The sequence below is a fragment of the Otolemur garnettii genome, unplaced genomic scaffold (genome assembly GCF_000181295.1).
Source record: "Otolemur garnettii isolate 467f Iridium unplaced genomic scaffold, OtoGar3 scaffold00193, whole genome shotgun sequence".
Taxonomy (NCBI): Eukaryota; Metazoa; Chordata; class Mammalia; order Primates; family Galagidae; genus Otolemur; species Otolemur garnettii.
Window position 1 is genome coordinate 1,532,564 of NW_003852588.1, and position 18,299 is coordinate 1,550,862.

General features: G+C 37.1%; 1 protein-coding gene and 1 non-coding gene across 2 annotated transcripts in view; one reads left to right on the forward strand and one right to left on the reverse strand.

Annotated features, from left to right (window-relative positions):
* Positions 1-18,299, forward strand: part of RALBP1 (ralA binding protein 1) — a 39,040-nt gene that overhangs the window by 13,320 nt on the left and 7,421 nt on the right. Inside the window, exons 2-6 of the mRNA XM_023507613.1 lie at positions 6,420-6,707; positions 10,227-10,685; positions 15,265-15,614; positions 16,961-17,122; positions 18,094-18,252. Of these exons, the coding sequence (XP_023363381.1) occupies positions 6,464-6,707; positions 10,227-10,685; positions 15,265-15,614; positions 16,961-17,122; positions 18,094-18,252 (1,374 nt within the window). The 5' untranslated portion in view covers positions 6,420-6,463. The remainder of the gene's footprint in view (positions 1-6,419; positions 6,708-10,226; positions 10,686-15,264; positions 15,615-16,960; positions 17,123-18,093; positions 18,253-18,299) is intronic.
* LOC111721868 lies at positions 11,446-11,633 on the reverse strand. The gene has a single exon (XR_002770869.1). It is a non-coding gene; the product is annotated as a U2 spliceosomal RNA (small nuclear RNA).

Consider the following 18,299-nt stretch of genomic DNA (forward strand, 5'->3'; position numbering starts at 1 on the left):
TTGAGCCACAGGTGCCGAGCCTTACTTTTGGTATTTATTTCCTTTTTTCTAAATAATAAATTGCTGTTTCTTGAGATGCTAGTTTTTGATACTATCTCTTGACTAGGTATTACAGTAGATGAAGATTTAGGTCTCTTATCCCATTCTCCAGTTTCCTGCATTTCAGTCTTCTACTATGATCATGTCATGGTGTTTGATTCAATCAGTATTCACTGTTTTCATTATGATGACTAGACAGATACATTGTGTAATGTTGAGCCAAGTATTGTACAGTTTCGTTTTCTTATCTAAATTCTTTCTCCTAGAGTTGATAGTGGTCTCTTATTTACTTGCTTTGTTTACTCTCTTCTTATGATAAATATATCCCAGAAGCTCTAGTGGCCCTTTAAAATGTCTTAGTATTCTTTATACTTTTCCATTTAGTCATGTGTTAAGTTCCACTAATCCTTGGAGCTCTTCTTCCATCTTCACTGTGGACTAGTTAGCTGATCAAAGGTTTACTTTTACTGGGGCTTCTCTTTGCTGTTCTCCAGGGTTGAATCTCAAGCTTCCTTATTGTTTAGTCTACTGCCTTGTTTTTTTATTTTAGGGATTCTTGAGAAACTTTATAGGAAATGTTTGAAAATGGTTTTATTTTACTTGAGTGATTATTGGAACTAATTTTCTTTTAGAGTTTTGAAGATATTTCTTTATTGTCTTTAAGCTTCTAGTGTTCCCTTTATGCCTCCCTCACTCACAGGATATTTGTTGTTTCTTCTTTTCATACCCTGTGCTATGAAGTTTCACAGGGTGCTTTGTTACAGGTTGCTTCATTTATTGTGGGGGGGCTTAGTGGTGCCTTGTGATCTGGACACTCTTGTTCTTAATTCTGGGATAGTTTCTTTACATATGATTAGAAGAAGAAGAATGTATCATGTATGAAAACACTGCTTATGACATTCCCAAAGGGTAGGTTAATACTGGTTTGGTAGTTCAGTTAATGGTGTTTGGCATATGTATAAGGTAACGATAAACCAGTATTTGGATTCCCTTGTAGAATTTTAGGTTAAAGACTTTTAATTTACAGATTTTTTTTAAACTGTAAAAATGAGGAAAAGCTGCTTCTAGTGAATTTAAGCCTGGTGTTTATTAACACAGAACCTTTATAAAATATTGAATCTGTTTAACTTGTAAACTAGTTAAATAAGTTGTTGATTTTCTGGAATCAGCCCTTTTCTGTTTAGATATTATCAAGTTTAATGAACCTGGCTTGGCGCCTGTGGCACAAGCGGCTAAGGTGGCAGGTTTGAATCCCCAGCGTGCGTCCGCCAAACAACAATGATGGCTGCAACCAAAAAAATGGCCAGGTGTTGTGGTGGGTGCCTGTAGTCCCAGCTACTTGGGAGGCTGAGGCAGGAGACTCACTTGAGCCCAGGAGTTGGAGGTTGCTCTGAGCTGTGATGCCATAGCACACTACCCAGGAGGATAGCTTGAGGCTCTGTCTCAAAAAAAAAAAAAAAAAGTTTAATGAACCAGATTTATTCTTGAAAGCTCATTTCAGGAGACTTTCATTTAGCAATCTTAATTTCTTTTTCTCTATTTATATTGCTTTGTTCTTTTGCATGGGTGAGTGATTCTTACTGTGTGTGCTGAATAATTCTGGAGCATGAGCAAAAAGACTATTTTAAGAACAACATATATCTTAGTTCTTTGGTGAAGTGAATGTTTTTAAACCATTGTTAAGTTTGAGTCTAATTTTATGAAACTTTTTTGCTTTATCTCAATTGTAACTGTCAGAACAGTACTTTTTACTTGAAGGATTACACAGTTTCAAAGGTGAAATTGTTTTTGCTTCTAAAGTAAGATTCTAGATGTGTGACTTTTTGGCTTTATACTTTTTTTTTTTATTAAATCATTGGCTTTATACTCTTAATAGTTTTTCTTAGATATTGCAGAAGTAATGTTTTGAGCCTTCAGTTCTCGCTGCAGAGAAATTTTCTTTCTTTTTTTTTTTTTTTTTTTAAGACAGAGTCATTTGTCACCCTCTGTAGAGTGTTCTGGCATCACAGCTTACAGCAACCTCAAACTCTAGGGCTCAAGTGATTCTCTTGACTCAGCCTCCCAAGTAGCTGGGACTACAGGTGCCAGCCATGATGCCCTTCCCAGCTATTTTCAGAGATGGTGTCTCACTCTTGGTCAGGCAGGTCTTATATCTTTGAGCTCAGGCAGTCCACCCGCCTTTCCCTCTAGTGCTAGGATTACAGGTTTGAGGCACTGCTCCTGGTCTGGAGAGAAATTGTTCTTTTATACAGGAACCAGTGTGTGCTTTCATTTTTGAATGATTGGAAATAGACATTTCTGTTGTAGTGATTTGGGAGTTAAGGGGATGGCATGCTGACATAAAGGGGTCCATCTTTGAAAAGGAAGGTCTGTATTTTTTAATGTCTCAGGATCACATCTCTATAAAGTATTCATGGCCTTTTTTTTCCCTTCTGAGTTTTTATTGAGATATAATTTATATTCAGCAAAATGCACAGTTTAGTAAGTTTTAACAAATATATACATACCTATAGCCTATATGCCTGCCAGTGTAGAATGTAGCCATCAACCCAAAATGTCCTCCCTTGCTAACTCAGTTCCTGCCTCTTTCTCCACGCCCCCACTACCACAGTTCTACATTCTTTTAATACCTGGATGACTTTGCCTTTCTAAAACTTCATATAAATACATTGTATAACCTGTGATGTCTTGGTCTGCTTTATTTATTTATTTATTTATTTATTATAGTTTTGGGCCAGGGCTGGGTTTGAACCCGCCACCTTTGGCATGTGGGGCCAATGCCCTACTCCTTGAGCCACAGATGCTGCCTGCCAGTGTGCTATCTTTTGAAATATGGATTATTCTTTATAAAAAATTTTGAGTAATGTTCCATTGTATGAATCCAGTCTTCTTTTGATGGAAATGAGGGTGCTTCTAGTTTTTAGCTATTTATGAATAAAGTTGCTCTGATGATTAACCATTTTGTGAATATATGTACCCATTTCTCTTGGATAAAGAAGGAGCAGAATTGCTAGGTCATGTCAAACAGTTTTCCAAAGTGATTGAATTCTATTCCCATCATCAATTGTATGAGTTCTGGGTGCCGAACTCTGTATGAGTTCGGTTCTCACCAATGTTAGAAATTGTTCTTTTAAAATTTTAGTCATTCTAGGTGATGTCCATTAATAGTTTATTATGATTTTTAATTTGCATTTCTTTGATGTTTCATCATGTGGAGCTTTCACTGTGGGCATATTGACCATTATTATTATCTAAGTCAAATACCAAGAAGACTCTCTAAATTTAAAATGTTTTTTGGTGGGGGGAAGCAAGAATTGCAATTCATGGCATATACTCAGACTGAGTTGTCTTTGAATGTCTCAAAAACAAAGAGAAGAATATTTTATTTTAAAAAGAGAAATGTTGCATATTGCTCTTTTAAAAAGTCCTTTGGCACTTGTAAGATTTGGGGGAGCTGATGAGCTCTGATTGGTAAGTGATTGCAGTGGGTAAAGCTCGTCTTAGAGTCAGCAGGTTGTTTAGCAGCTATTAAATAAAACTGGATTCAGGTTACAGCAGGAAGTTTCACCAGTCAGGCTTGCAGAGAATTACACTCTTGGAGCAATGTTATGTGCCCTGGGTGCTTTTCCCCCAGCTTCCTGACTGTTTTAGTCAGGTATGACAAGAATGACCCAATTTGTATGATCAACTTTTACAACATGTTTTTCTTTGTAAAGTGCTCAACTTTGCCTGTTTTTGTGTTGAATTCTTTTTCTTATTGTGGATAAAATCTTTTGGCAGGTCATATATGCACCCAGAACAAATATATTCTTCAAGTATATGGCTTGACTATCCATATTCTTTTATTTCCTTTTTTTTTTTTTTCAGTTTTTGGCCGGGCTGGGTTTGAACCCTCCACCTCCGGCATATGGGGCTAGCGCTCTACTCCTTTGAGCCACAGGCACTGCCCTCTTTTATTTCCTTTTTTGAGATAGAGGCTTACTCTGTTACCCAGGCTAGAGTACAGTGGTACCTTTATAGCTCACTGCAGCCTCAAACTCCTGGGCTAAAGTGATCATTCAGTTGTAAGTCAACAAATATTTCATGAAGAGTAGTTTTTACAAGATGATGTTAGGTTTTTTAAAGAGACAGAGTCTCATTATGTCGCCCTCGGTAGAGTGCTGTGGTGTCACACACAGCTCACAACAACCTCCAACTCTTGGGCTTAAGTGAGTCTCTTGCCTTAGCCTCTCAAGTAGCTAGGATTAAAGGTGCCCACCATAATGCCCAGCAATTTTTTTGGTTGCAGTTGTCATTGTTTAGCTGGCCCAGGCGGGGTTTGAACTCGCCAGTTTCGGTGTATGTGACTGGCACCTTACCCACTGAGCTACGGGTGCTGTCAGGTATTTTATCAATAAAATTCTTCTTGTCTGTCAAGCTAGTATGGAAACCAAATCAAAATAATTGTGAACTAAGAGATAATGTAAACATAGGTGTCACATAAAAATGTAGGAATCCTCAATCAAAGAGCATACATTTAAAATTTTGGTAGATATTACTAGATTATTTATCAGAAAAAGATTGTATTAATTTATACTTCTCCATTAGTAGATATTCTCATGAATTCCTATTTCCTGATATCCTTATCAACACTGGATTTTATATATACTTTTTGTTCTTTGCCAGTCTCATTAGTAAAATGGTAACTTATTGTTTCAAAAATCATCGTTGAAATTGAACATTTCTGTGAACTGCCTAATCATGTTCTTTGTCTAGTTGTCTTGCTTTGGTTCTATTTTTGAATTGTTAGGAAGTCTTTGCTTTTAAAAGAAATCAGTGCTTTCACAATTTGCAATTTTTTTTTTTCACATTTGCCTGTCTTTTGACTATGGTCAGATTGATCACCTTGGTCTCTTATGACTTGTGAATTTTTAAATTGAAAAATAATCTTAAAAGTGAATGCAAAGAGAAAAAGTGACTCTAGTAGTATTTCACATGACAGTTGAAGAGGAATAAAATCTAATCCAAGTAATTTTTAATCACAATATTTTGACTTTGTACCTCTGTACAGAGAAAAGAAAAGCAAACAGATATTGACTCTTACATTTGTGGTTTGTCCTGTTCATTGTAGTGAAACATTTTGTGTGTGTTTTAAGGTTGATTAAATAAGTGTTCCTTTGTTACAGCATATCTGCAGTACAAAATATAATAGTTATCAACACATGAGCTAATTGCATACATTGTAGAACTATAGTTAGTAATCTATAATTACGTGAATCCTTAAATATATCATTTTACTATTATAAATTTTAATTATGATATGAACTGTTTAAGTGTAGTTACATAAGTAGTCTTTGTAACTCATTATTCATAGTTTTTTAGTCACAACTTAAAGGAAAGCAGTGGTGTGGCACTGTGGTTTATGCCTATAGGCACTATCCTAGCACTTTGGAAGGCCATGGAGATGGGAGGATCACTTGAGTCCAGGGGTTCGAGGCCAGCCTGGGCAAGAGTGAGACCTTCTTTCTACAAAAAGTTCTTAAATAATTGGCCAATGTGGTGGTGTACCTGTAATCCCTGCTACTCAGGAGGCTGAGTCAGGAGGATTGCCTGAGCCCAGGAGTTTGAGGTTGCAGTGATCTATGATGATGCCAGTGCACTGTAGCCCAGGAGAGAGAGAGAGAGAAACAACTGAGACCCTGTCTCATAAAACAAATGATAGCAACAATAATATCAACAAAAATAGTAAGATTTTACCTTGGGTAGCAGTTAGAATGAAGCCTTTTACAGTGACAAGTTCCTTTTAAAAGGAACTCCATATTCTATTTTGAGAATTCTAACTCTGATTTTTGTTTGATTTGTTTATTTTTGTTTTTGGAGACAAAGTCTCATTCAATTACCTGGGTAGAGTGGCATGGCATCATCATAGCTCACAGCAACCTCAAACTCCTGGGCTCAAGTAATACTCTTGCTTCAGCCTTCCAAATAGCTGGGACTACAGGAGCCTGCTACAATGCCTGGCTACTTTTTTCCTATTTTTATTAAAGTTGGGGTCTCTTGCTCTTGCTCAGGCTAGTCTTGAGCTCCTGAGCTCAAGCAACTCACCTGCCTTAGTCTCGTATGCTAGGATTACAGGCGAGAGCCACTGCGCCTGGCTTCGTTTGATTTATTTTTTCTAATACTTGTTGATGCCAGAGCTTTTGACTCTTTTGAGTCATGATATGTATGATATATGAAATGTAACCCGAAATAAAATGAAAGAGTATTTTTAAAGGTGGGTTGTGGAGGAAAACTTTTTTATTTTGTAAATACAAAATTAAATGTTGTACTGTAATATTGGTGGTGTTTTGTGCTTTGGTTGGTGTTAGGTGACTCCACCAATTTTTTTTCTCTCTGTGTAGGTGTAATGGATAGGTAACAGAGAAGACCTTGTCAGGGCATCAGCATGACCGAGTGCTTCCTGCCCCCCGCCAGCAGCCCTAGTGAACACCGCAGGGTGGAGCATAGCAGCGGGCTCACCCGGACCCCCAGCTCTGAAGAGATCAGCCCTACTAAGTTTCCTGGATTGTACCGTACTGGTGAACCTTCACCTCCCCATGACATCCTCCACGAGCCTCCTGATGTAGTGTCTGATGATGAGAAAGACCATGGCAAGAAAAAAGGAAAATTTAAGAAAAAGGAAAAAAGGAGTAAGTTCCATTTTTGCCTGTGTTTTAGATATATTTTAGATAAACTTCCATTGTAATCCATGTACCAGCTGTCTTCTGGAAGCTTGTCAACTCAGAGACTCTGGTTTGATTTTCTTTTCTTTGTTTTTCAGGGTCTCAGTATAGAAGAGTTGCATTTTAGAATCTTAATCTCACAAATAAAAATACTGAGTTTCCAGAAATGGCACAGTTTTGCAGTGACTATTTCTTGAAATGATCATTTAAAGTAATATATATAAAAATTATTATTAATATTGGAATTTTGGCCTTGTAGAAACTTACTCTCTTGGGCAAGTTGGGTACACTTTTTTGGAACCTTTCATAAAGTAGGTATTCATTTTCTTAAGTAAATGTCATGATGCATTCCATTTATAGGTCCTATTTGGTAGAGAGGATGAATCATTTAAGAATAGCTATTTAGTCGATTTAGTCGGGTGGCTCCTGTGGCTCAAGGAATAGGATGCCGGCCCCATATACCAGAGGTGGCAGGTTCAAACTCGGCCCTGGCCAAAAACTGCAAAAAAAAAAAAAACAAAACAAAAACAAATAAGATAAGTTATTTTAAGTATTCCTTTATTTTGGTCTTTGTGATATTTTTATGTTATTTTTGAAGCATATAGACAGATATAGATAGATAACATAGAGCACACAAATTGTGTGCAACTTGATAAGTGGATATGCCTGTGTTAACTACTAAAAGGATTTGGAAATAGAGCATTTTCAGCACCCTAGAAATTCTCTTTTGCTGCCTTTCTAAAAGGAATGCCTCAACTCTCCCGAAAGTAAGTGCTGCCTGATTTTGAACTTAATTTAAATGAAATCATATTTCTTTTTACATCTAGTTTCTTTTGTCCAATATTATGTGTTAAAAGAAAATCTTTAGACAAATTAAATTTAGCAGAGTTTAAGCAAAGCATTCTCAAATTGGCAGCCCCCAGAACCTGACAAGGTTCACAGTGACTCTGTGACTGCCACATGGTCAGATAATATTTATGGACAGAAAAAAGGAAAGTGAGGTACAGAAAAAGCTGGATTAGTTATAGCTCAGTGTTTCCTTCTGAACACAATTTGAATGGCTGGCTGCCTTTGGCCAAAATTCTGTGTACAAGAGTAGGTTACGGTCTGTTTACATATCTAGTTAGGTTATAGTTCATTATGTAGGAGAAACTTTTAGACCAAACTTAAAATATATAAGAAGGCAGTTTTAGCTTAATTTAACATATGTTTGTTAGATTTATTCATGTTAGTCCATGTAGCAGTAATTCGTTCATTTTTTTGCGGAATATTGTTTCATTGCACTAATATGCTAGAGTTTATCCTTTCTACTGTTGTTGCTTATTTGCACTGTTTCCAGTTTTTGACTACTATGAGTAGTGCTTCTATGAGCATTGTCACACATCTTTTGGTTTATATGTTTATGCATTTCTGTTACATATGTGCCTAGGCAGTGGAACTGCTTGCTTATAGGCTGTATTTCAGCTTTAGTAGATCCTGTAAAACAGTTTTCCAGGGTGGTTGTGCCAGTTTACATTCTTATCATCAGTGAATGAGAATTTTAGTTGCTTTATGTCATGATATTTTGCCTTTAAGTTCTTTGGTTTTTTGTTTTTGTTTGTTTGGGAAACTAATTCTCATTCTGTAGCCATGCTGGAGTGCAGTGGTCTGATTGTAGCTTACTGTAATCTCCAATCCTGGGTTCAAGCAATCCTCTTGGCACAGCCTCCTGAGTAGCTGGGACTACAGGTGTGTGCCATCATCCGTGGCTAATTTTTTAATTTTTTTGTAGACACAGGGTCTTGCTGTGTTGCCTAGACTGGTCTTGAACTCCTGGGCTCAAGTGATCCTCCCTCTTCTGCCTCCCAATGTGCTGGGCTTAAAAGCAAGCCACTGTACCTGGCCTGCTTTTAAGATTTTTGCCATTCCAGTTGGTATGGTGTTCATGGTATTTTAATTAGAGGGTAAGATATGAAATATCTTTAATCTTTGTTATAAAACAGCTTGAAAGATTTGGAATTAAAAAAATAACAGCTTCGTAGCTACCTAGCTAAGGAAAAGAATTAGGAGCGCTATACATGATGTCTCAAAGATCGACAAATATACATATGAGAAATGGAAAATTATAGCTAAGTGTACCTTTATTTACAAAGTACTCATTACAAAATTTTACAAAGAGGTGGCCAACACATAGAGCACTGATGTTCAATCAGTGTGCTGCGAGGCGTTCTTAGGTGTGCCTTGAACATTTTTAAAGATCATAAATTATTTTTGAAAGAAGTTCAGAGCACAGAAAGTATATTCTTTTTAACTTTTTTTTTTTGATCAACATAATTTAAGTCTGCCACAGAAGTTTAACTATAGGTTCAGGTATGGCATGATATAAAAATGTTGAAAAATACTGATGTAGAGAATATTTTGTAAAATTTTGTAATGAATATTTAGTAAATAAAAGTACATTTAGCTAAAATTTCCCTATGCATGGTGAGTTTAGAGACAACTTTTGGGACACCTTGTAGATAACGCAAAACAAAATAAAACTGTGACTACTTTGATGTGGTTTTAAAGCAATTAGGCACTTTTGTCAGTGTGTAAAATCCAGACCTTCTGATATAGGAAAGTAATCTGCCAGACGCCATATCCAAAGATGGGGGAATTTCAAAGGTCAGTCCTTTACTCAAATAAGGCTGCAGTCCCTGCTGTGATCTCCAGAAAGAACTTAACAGTTTTTGACAGGAGGGTGAAGTATAATAACTAAAGAAAGAACTGAAGCATATAAACAGTGCAGTAGTGCAGTTTTGTGTCATGCTTTGCAATTGCCTCAAGTAGCAGGTACCAAATAGGATAAAGATAGGCAAAGTAATTATAGTCTCGAATCTGAAAATACAAAATGCTCCCAAATCTGAAAAATCTGTCATTTTTTGAGCACTCAACATGACACTCAAAGGAGATAATCATTGAGGCATTTCAGGTTTCAGATTTTCAAATTAGGGATGCAGAACTCATATAATGCAGATATTCCAAAATCCTGGAACATCCAAAATTTCAGAACATTTCTTATGTCAAGAATTTCAGGGAAGGGATACTAACCCTGTAATTTGTTGAGGGACATGATTCATATGATAAAATGATACTTACTCTATCTTATGGAAAGAACAACTCCATTATTTCTCTATGTAGACCTTTTCGTGTGTATTTATAATATTTAGTTTGCCAAAATTCCACTTATACATACGTACCTGTATAATGTAAAACTAGTTTCCTCACCTTATAGTATAAGTGTGATAACTGTCAGCTTCTTGTTGCCCTCTTGTGGCCAGGATATGTTGCTGCAACATCTCTTTTTAGCTGAGAAGAAAAACATTTCTCTGTTGGAAAAGCCCAGGAGGGTAAAGCCAGATAGCTAGTGCCAGGTGGCACTATTATTTGATTGTGTTCTCAGAAAACCCATGGATAGTTTGACACTAAACAAACATATAACTTAGACTGTATATATTCCTTTGGCAGCTGAAGGCTATGCTACCTTTCAGGAAGATAGCTCTGGAGATGAAGCTGAAAGTCCTTCTAAAATGAAGAGGTCCAAGGGAATCCATGTTTTTAAGAAGCCCAGCTTTTCTAAAAAGAAGGAGAAGGATTTTAAAATAAAAGAGAAACCCAAAGATGAAAAGCATAAAGAAGAAAAGCACAAAGAAGAAAAACATAAAGAGAAGAAGTCAAAAGACTTGACAGCAGCAGATGTTGTTAAACAGTGGAAGGAAAAGAAAAAAAAGAAGAAGCCAATTCAGGAGCCGGAGGTGCCTCAGGTTGATGTTCCGAATCTCAAACCCATTTTTGGAATTCCTTTGGCCGATGCAGTAGAGAGGACCATGATGTATGACGGCATTCGGCTGCCGGCAGTTTTCCGTGAATGTATAGATTACGTAGAGAAGTATGGCATGAAGTGTGAAGGCATCTATAGAGTTTCAGGTATTGGGGACACGTACTTGGTGGTTTTCTAAAATTAACTTCACTTTCGTATTTCAAAGAAGGAAAAATATTAACTTGAGTAGAAAATTTGGCTTGAGCCCTAAGCCTTACTGATTTCCTTCATCCTTCCATTTGCACAAAAATCCTCACCCACTCCTCTTTTTGTGTTTGGGCAGTTTCATTTTTTATGATATTTCCTTCTGTTAGGCAGATTCACACCTTAGTGGTTCATAGCTTGCAGCAGCCAGGACTGGGACAAAGTGAAGCATATGGGTAGTATCTTTTTTTTGAGACAGAGCCTCAAGCTATCCCTCTGGGTAGAGTGCTGTGGCTTCACAGCTCACAGCAACCTCCAACTCCTGGGCTCAAGTGAGTCTCCTGCCTCAGCCTCCCAAGTAGCTGGGATCATAGGTGCCTACCACAACGCCCGGCTATTTTTTGGTTGCAGCCGTCGTTGTTTGGCGGGTCTGGGTTGGATTCGAACCCGCCACCTTAGGTGTATGTGGCTGGCGCCTTAGCCACTTGAGCCACAGGCGCTGAGCCATGGGTAGCATCTCTTATCAGGACATGTGTTCAGATACACATGCTTTTTCTTTCCTTTTCTTCCCTGTCTCAGCAGAGGCTCAGTGGTGTGAGGGCTGTCAGCAAGAAAAGGAAAGATGACTGTGTGAAGGAATCTTCTGGGCCAAGAGGCACATTTGTTGATGTAGTCACATAGTGCATTTCCGGAGCTCAGCTAAGAGGCATGAAGTGGTTTTTTTGAAGGTGCACCACTCTTGTGCTACTAAGATATCAAGTTGATGCCTGGAGTGGACTGAGTGAGCTCCTATTCCAGCTTCCTGTTCTAAAACTCCATTTGATATATTGTCCTTGGATTAGAGGACATATCTGATATTAAACTGATAGAAACTACTACACTTGATTTTCACTAAAAGGCTGAAAACCAATGAAGTGTTCCTTTCCAAATGTTTATGCCCCAAATGTGAATGCTTCTGTTAGCCACATGCAGCTATTTCATGTTATTGAAATGGATTTTACATTTATCTTCATCCTATGTCTACATAAATTTAAGTTTCATACTTAAAGAAGGTGTTTCATATTGGGTACCTAAAATCAAGCAAAATGTTTATTACTTAAAAGTAAGAATATTTTTTTCTTTCTTTTTTTTGAGATAGAATTCCAAGCTGTTGCCCTAGGTAGAGTGCCGTGGCGTCAAGAGTTCACAGCAACCTCCAACTCTTGGGCTGAAGTGATCCTCTTGCCTCAGTTTTTCTATTTTTAGTAGAGATGGGGTCTTACTTTTGCTCAGGCTGGTCTTAAACTCCTGAGCTCAAGCAATCCACCTGCATTGGCCTTCCAGAGTGCTAGGATTACAGGTGTGAGCCACTGTACTCTGTCAAGTAAAAATGCTTCTTACTAGGCAGTACAACTTTTGTACCAGTATAGGATGAAAGTCCTGACTGGAAGCAGCATCTGTATTCCCAATCATTACATTCCCATTCTTCACTTTCTTAGTACGTCATCAACTTCTGTTTAGAGATGTATTTTATAAAACTGTCAGTCACACTTATTTTCATGATGAGTTGTTAAACCATTCACATTAGAATATATAGAGAGATTAGACTTAGTTTTTCCATTTAATTAGTCCATACACAGTTCTTTAAGGTTGATTTGATACTTAAATTTTGTTGAGAAAAAGCAGATATTTTTGATAATTAGGAAAACTTTTACAAAAGTCCAGTAGATTCCATGTTCTCATTTAAGAGTATTTTGGCTCAAATGCTACTATTTAAAAGAAAATAAATCAGGCATTAAATTTAAGTTTATAACTTTTTTTTTTTTTTTTAAGCGATAGAGTCTCACTTTCTTGACCTCGGTAGAGTGCTTTGGTGTCATAGCTCATAGCAACCTCCAACTCCTGGGCTTAGGCAATTCTCTTGCTTCAGCCTCCCGAGTAGCTGGGACTACTGGTGCCTGCCACAATGCCCGGCTATTTCTTGTTGCAGTTTGGCCAAGGCTGGGTTCGAACCTGCCACCCTCTGTATATGGGACCAGCGCCCTACCCACTGAGCCACAGGTGCCACCAGTTTATAACTTCTTTGTATTAACATAAAACCAACACATTTAAATGAATTTGAAAATTTGCTTTTCAAAAATTTATGCAAATTGATTCTTAAAAGTTTAAGCATTAATAACATAAGCTGCTTCTCTCATGATCTTGATAGGCATAAAGAAATTTTTAGTTAAGGTTTCTCTGAAAAGTTTCTACAGCTTTGTTTGAAGGATTCTTTTGTCTCTGACCTATTTTTGCTGTTTGAATTCTATTGGAAATTCAGAGTTGTGGAATCCTTTATTTGTGTATAAAGACATTCAGACTTTTACTCTGAGGGACTGAGCTCTTGCTTTGATGAAGTTTTTTTTATTCTTTAATCTGTGGTTGTGCTAAGCAGCATACCTTGTACTGTAGTTATGGCCAAGATTTTTTTTTTTAATGTATTCTTTGGGCATTCCCCATAACAAATTTTATTTGTCATGTTGCAGTTTTCCAACATTTGTATATCTATTAAATAGAAGCTACTAGTACCTCCTTTTATTTAGTTTTGGATGTTTATCTTCAGAATTGTCAGTAAATTTATATTCTGAAAGCAGAATATAGCCTCTGATGCTAATTACAGTTTAGTGTAATTCCACAATCATTTCTGATGAGTCTTTTCTTTTAGAATGGTAATAATCTGTTTTTTTGCTAGAGATTTTGATTCTCATTTATTCATATATTAGTTCTAATTTTAAAACTAATACAAAGACAGTGTGAGTGGCTTTATACATTTTAACTTACTTGTGTATGTTTTATACCTTTTGCATTAACGGTATGCTCCTGTATGCGCTTTCTCTTTTTCCCTGAACGGCTTTACTTGGAGTGTATGGTTTTTTTTTTTTTTTTTTTTTGAGACAGAGCCTCAAGCTGTCCCCCTGAGTAGAGTGCCGTGGCATTATAGCTCACAGCAACCTCCAACTCCTGGGCTCAAGCGAGTCTCCTGCCTCCGCCTCCCAAGTAGCTGGGACCACAGGCGCCCGCCACAACGCCCGGCTATTTTTTTTTTTTTGGTTGCAGCCGTCATTGTTGTTTTGGCGGGTCCGGGCTGGGGATTCGAACCCGCCACCTTAGGTGTACGTGGCTGGCGCCCTAGCCCGTTGAGCTATAGGCGCCGAGCCGGAGTGTATGGTTTTTTAAAGGAAACATTTTAGTAATTTTAGAGTAACAGCAAACCGAACACACATTCTCATAGTCCATTTGTGCAATTTGCTGAGGGGAAAAATTAAATATATATGAGAAAGAGAGAAGGTCTTTGCCAGGAATTTCAGTTAAAGTTGTTGCTCATGTTTTACTCACACTATGATAAAAATAAGAAAGTGGGAATTATTTTCTAACTTTTCTATCTTAAAGATCATGCAAAAATAAATTCCTATTGTTATTTTTTTATTTGGTGCTATTGGTTTTATTTTGTCAATGTTGGTAAGTAAAAAGATTTATTGTAATGCCATTAAATGAGGAATGCCAAAGCCCAGATGTAAGCACTATCGTGATTGTAAATGCTGTCACATTAGATGACATTTACCATTAGAAACTGCCAGCCTTAATTTGTGGCCTAAACAGTTGGTCTAAGTGTAACAAAAAAAGTTACTTGGTGTTTTCTGAGCTATGAGGCTATCGCTGAATTACACTATTTAATGCACACTGGACTAAAGACTTAAATTTACATAATACATAATGTTTGGATAACATTTCCTTTGTGTGTTAGAGTATCTTTCTGTTCAATAAAAAAAAAAAATTTGATTTTAGAAACCCAAACTTTATTTTTTGTTCCAGTTTTGTTTAGATTAAGGAAACACTTAAAGAATCCAAACTTTAATATAGATTGTAGTTGGGGACTAGCTAATGGAGGATAATTTTCAAAGAGTTTTGTTTAGATTAACTTTCCTTTTACAGTTGCAGTTTTTACTTATAAAAAGGCAGTTTACCCACAAATTTTGGGAAGATATGTTACTAAGTTACACGTTATATTTTCAGTCTTGTGAGTAGTTTTAAAAAGTAGTTGGTTGGGCAGTGCCTATGGCTCAAAGGGCACTAGCCCCATATGCTGGAGGTGGCAGGTTCAAACTCAGCCCTGGCCAAAAAAAAAAAAACAAAAACAAAAACGTCGGTTGCATGTGTAGGACAAGACTTATACTTGGATTGTAGTTTAATTTTTGCCTCAGTATTTACCTAGCTACCTTTAAATTTAAAAAAAAAACCCTAATTTTCCCAAAACAATTGGCATATTTGTTTAAAACATTTACGTTTGCTGTGTTTTGTTTTGAATTTTCAAATTTTCAGTTGTTAGCCTTTGGTTAAGTGAGTGTTTATAGAGGAATTATATGACCCTTGTGCAGATAAGTAATTCATAAGAAGAGGTTTGTCCTTCTTGGTCAGGTGGCTGTTCTTGGATCTCCCCGGCAAAGGTGAGTATACAGAGAAAGGAAATTTAGGTGTTTGATTTTTTTTTATTGTTCTCTCTTTTTTGAATTTAAATGTTTGAAGGAATTAAATCAAAAGTGGATGAGCTAAAAGTAGCTTATGACCGAGAGGAGTCTACAAACTTGGAAGAGTATGAGCCTAACACTGTAGCCAGTTTGCTGAAGCAGTATTTGCGAGAACTTCCAGAGAATTTGCTTACCAAAGAGCTTATGCCCCGATTTGAAGAGGCTTGTGGTAGGACCTCAGAGAGCGAGAAAGTGCAGGAATTCCAGCGCTTGCTGAAAGAACTGCCGGAATGTAACTATCTTCTGATTTCCTGGCTCATTGTGCACATGGACCATGTCATTACAAAGGAACTGGAAACTAAAATGAATATTCAGAACATTTCTATAGTGCTCAGTCCAACTGTTCAGGTACGTGGTCTTCCCTTCACTGTCCCCTCTGGTTCTGACACTGGTAGGTGGAGGAGGACACTTCCATCACTGAGTCACAAGTGAAGCAATTAACTGGGGAAGGTAGATAATGGATTCTCTTGACTGTAGGTGTCTTTCACAATGTGGACAGCGTTGACATGTAATATGACAAGCATAGTTTAGCCTGTAGGTATGTAATTTGAATGTAATATAGTCTTTGCTGTGGGTTTATAAACAAGTTCCTGATCACAATGTTATATGATTACCAGAGGGAGGAGCAATTGAGAGTTCATCTGTACTAGGATTTTAAAGATGTTAGTTATTTCATCAGATAGCATTATTGCTTAGTTATACCCATGCACATCAAACTCAGGCAAAAATGGGCCTAACATTAATTTGTTTTGTCAGAACTTTACCTTGAGAATTTCTTTGGTGGAGTTGGATCCTGGAGAGGTTTATTGTAGGCTCTTAGTCCAGAATGTGTTCCAGGGAATTGAGTAGTGTGTGTTAGTGTCTTTTAACAACATAAATACTTGGCTTTTCTTGATTGCTGCTCAGTTGGTGGTGTCATAGAGTATATGTTTTCCTTTAATTGGAGATACTAATATTTTACTTGGGCCCCCCCCCCATAAAAAAGATGATCACTTTTTCGGCCTGTATTCTAGGCTACCATAAATCATTGTCAATGTTATTAGAGCGTGTTTTCATTTACTAAAGATTCTTTCATTGCTCTTTGATTATATTTGGATGCTAAATATTTCTCAGACTTCAATTTCATTCATGTTAGTTGGGGTTTCTGAATCTGGTAAATAGTAATTACATTGGTAATATTACTTTAATAGGAATGATAGTATCATAGAATATTCAAGTGTGTTATAAGAGTAAGTTTTAGGTAGGAAATAATTTTTTTATTAGGTTTACAGCCAACCTCATCTGAGTCTCCTAGCACATGAGTGCCCAGCTTTGTAACCACAAATGCTCTCATTTCTCTTATAGTCCTGTTAAAAGGTCTCAAAATAAGTTGTAAATAAGAAACATAAGATGTTTTAATTAGCTAATATTGTAGTGATAGAAAAGAACAAATTGGTCACCCACGCCTCCATCTTTTTCTTGGCTTTTTCTCTCCTTTAATTCCTTATGGTGCTTGAGTATGTGATTAAAGTCATATTTTGCCATATTCTTCTTAAGTTGGCCACCAATTAGCAAAGCCTGTATTGTCACTACTTGGTAGAATTTCCCTTCATGTGGCCAGTATTAAAGGATGCACTATGTGATAGACAGAAATAAATGAAATAAAAATGGTAATTTTAATAGGTTTCTTATAAATCTTTTAATTTCTTTCTTAGATCAGTAATCGAGTCCTGTATGTGTTTTTTACACACGTGCAAGAACTCTTTGGAAATGTGGTTCTAAAGCAAGTGACAAAACCTCTGCGGTGGTCTAACATGGCCACGATGCCCACACTGCCAGAGACCCAGGTTGGCATCAAGGAAGAGATCCGGAGACAGGTGTGTGCCCTTGACCCCCGCCCACACAGTCTGCTCGCACAGTCTGCCCCTTCATGGCCGCACTGGAGGCAGTGATCGGCTCTTGCTTACAAAGCACTTTCTATGTGTCTGGACCTATGTTAGGCATGTTCTTCACAGTATGCTGAAGTCAGAAATTACCATTTGGTGCTATCTCATGGCAAAGAATTCAGAATATCATGGTGAAAAGAGCATAGTTTTCTAATAAAAAAGAATTTTGCTCTGCTCCTAATTAATAACTAGTTTTAGGCAAGTTGCTTAACTTTCTTAAGCCTTGGTATTCTCATTTTAAAATGGACCCTCTCATAGGGTTGATGTGACAGTTACCACAAATGAGATAAGGCATGATACATGCCGGGCATAGTGTAGACAGTCCATAATTGTTTGCTTATCTGACAAGATTGCTGTCATCAGCCGTGGTTTACAGATAAGAGTTGAGGGAACTTAAATAACTTACTGTGTGTCACATGAGTGTGAAGCTACAGAACCACGTTTTGAGCCCCAAATTTGGGCTTTTTCAACATGCTACTTTGACATGAGAAGCACTGCCATGTGTTAGGGGGTCAACAGAATAAAAAATTCAAGACTAAGAAGTTTAATGATGTTAGATTATTTATTTGTAGGCATATTATCAAAGCCTTCTGGCTTTCCTTCCCTTTCATCTGCTCTGAGCTCCCATTTCTTCTTAGTTGATGGTGTTGGGGAGAAGGTATGAATAAACTGTCAGTGAACTATTAAAAGTATAAGTGTACTGAGTACCTAATTCTCAGGCAACAAATAATAAGGATTGTTTTTCAGTCATGTCCTTGAAAACATAACTAATGCCATTATTTCACTCTAATGAAATAAAGGATAATTGAAAAATAGTTGATTCCACATCTTAAGAAATCATGCGTGGTGTTAGCTTAACATAAGACATAGAATGCTATTTAGTGTGTGGCATTGCTTTCCAGGAGTTTCTTTTGAATTGTTTACATCGAGATTTGCAGGGGGGGATAAAGGATTTATCTAAAGAAGAAAGATTATGGGAAGTACAAAGGATTTTGACAGCCCTCAAAAGAAAACTAAGAGAAGCAAAAAGGCAGGTGAGTTCTATCTGTTATTTTGGTACAGTATGTTCATGATAGTATATAAAAGAATGTGCCATAGACTTTCATGT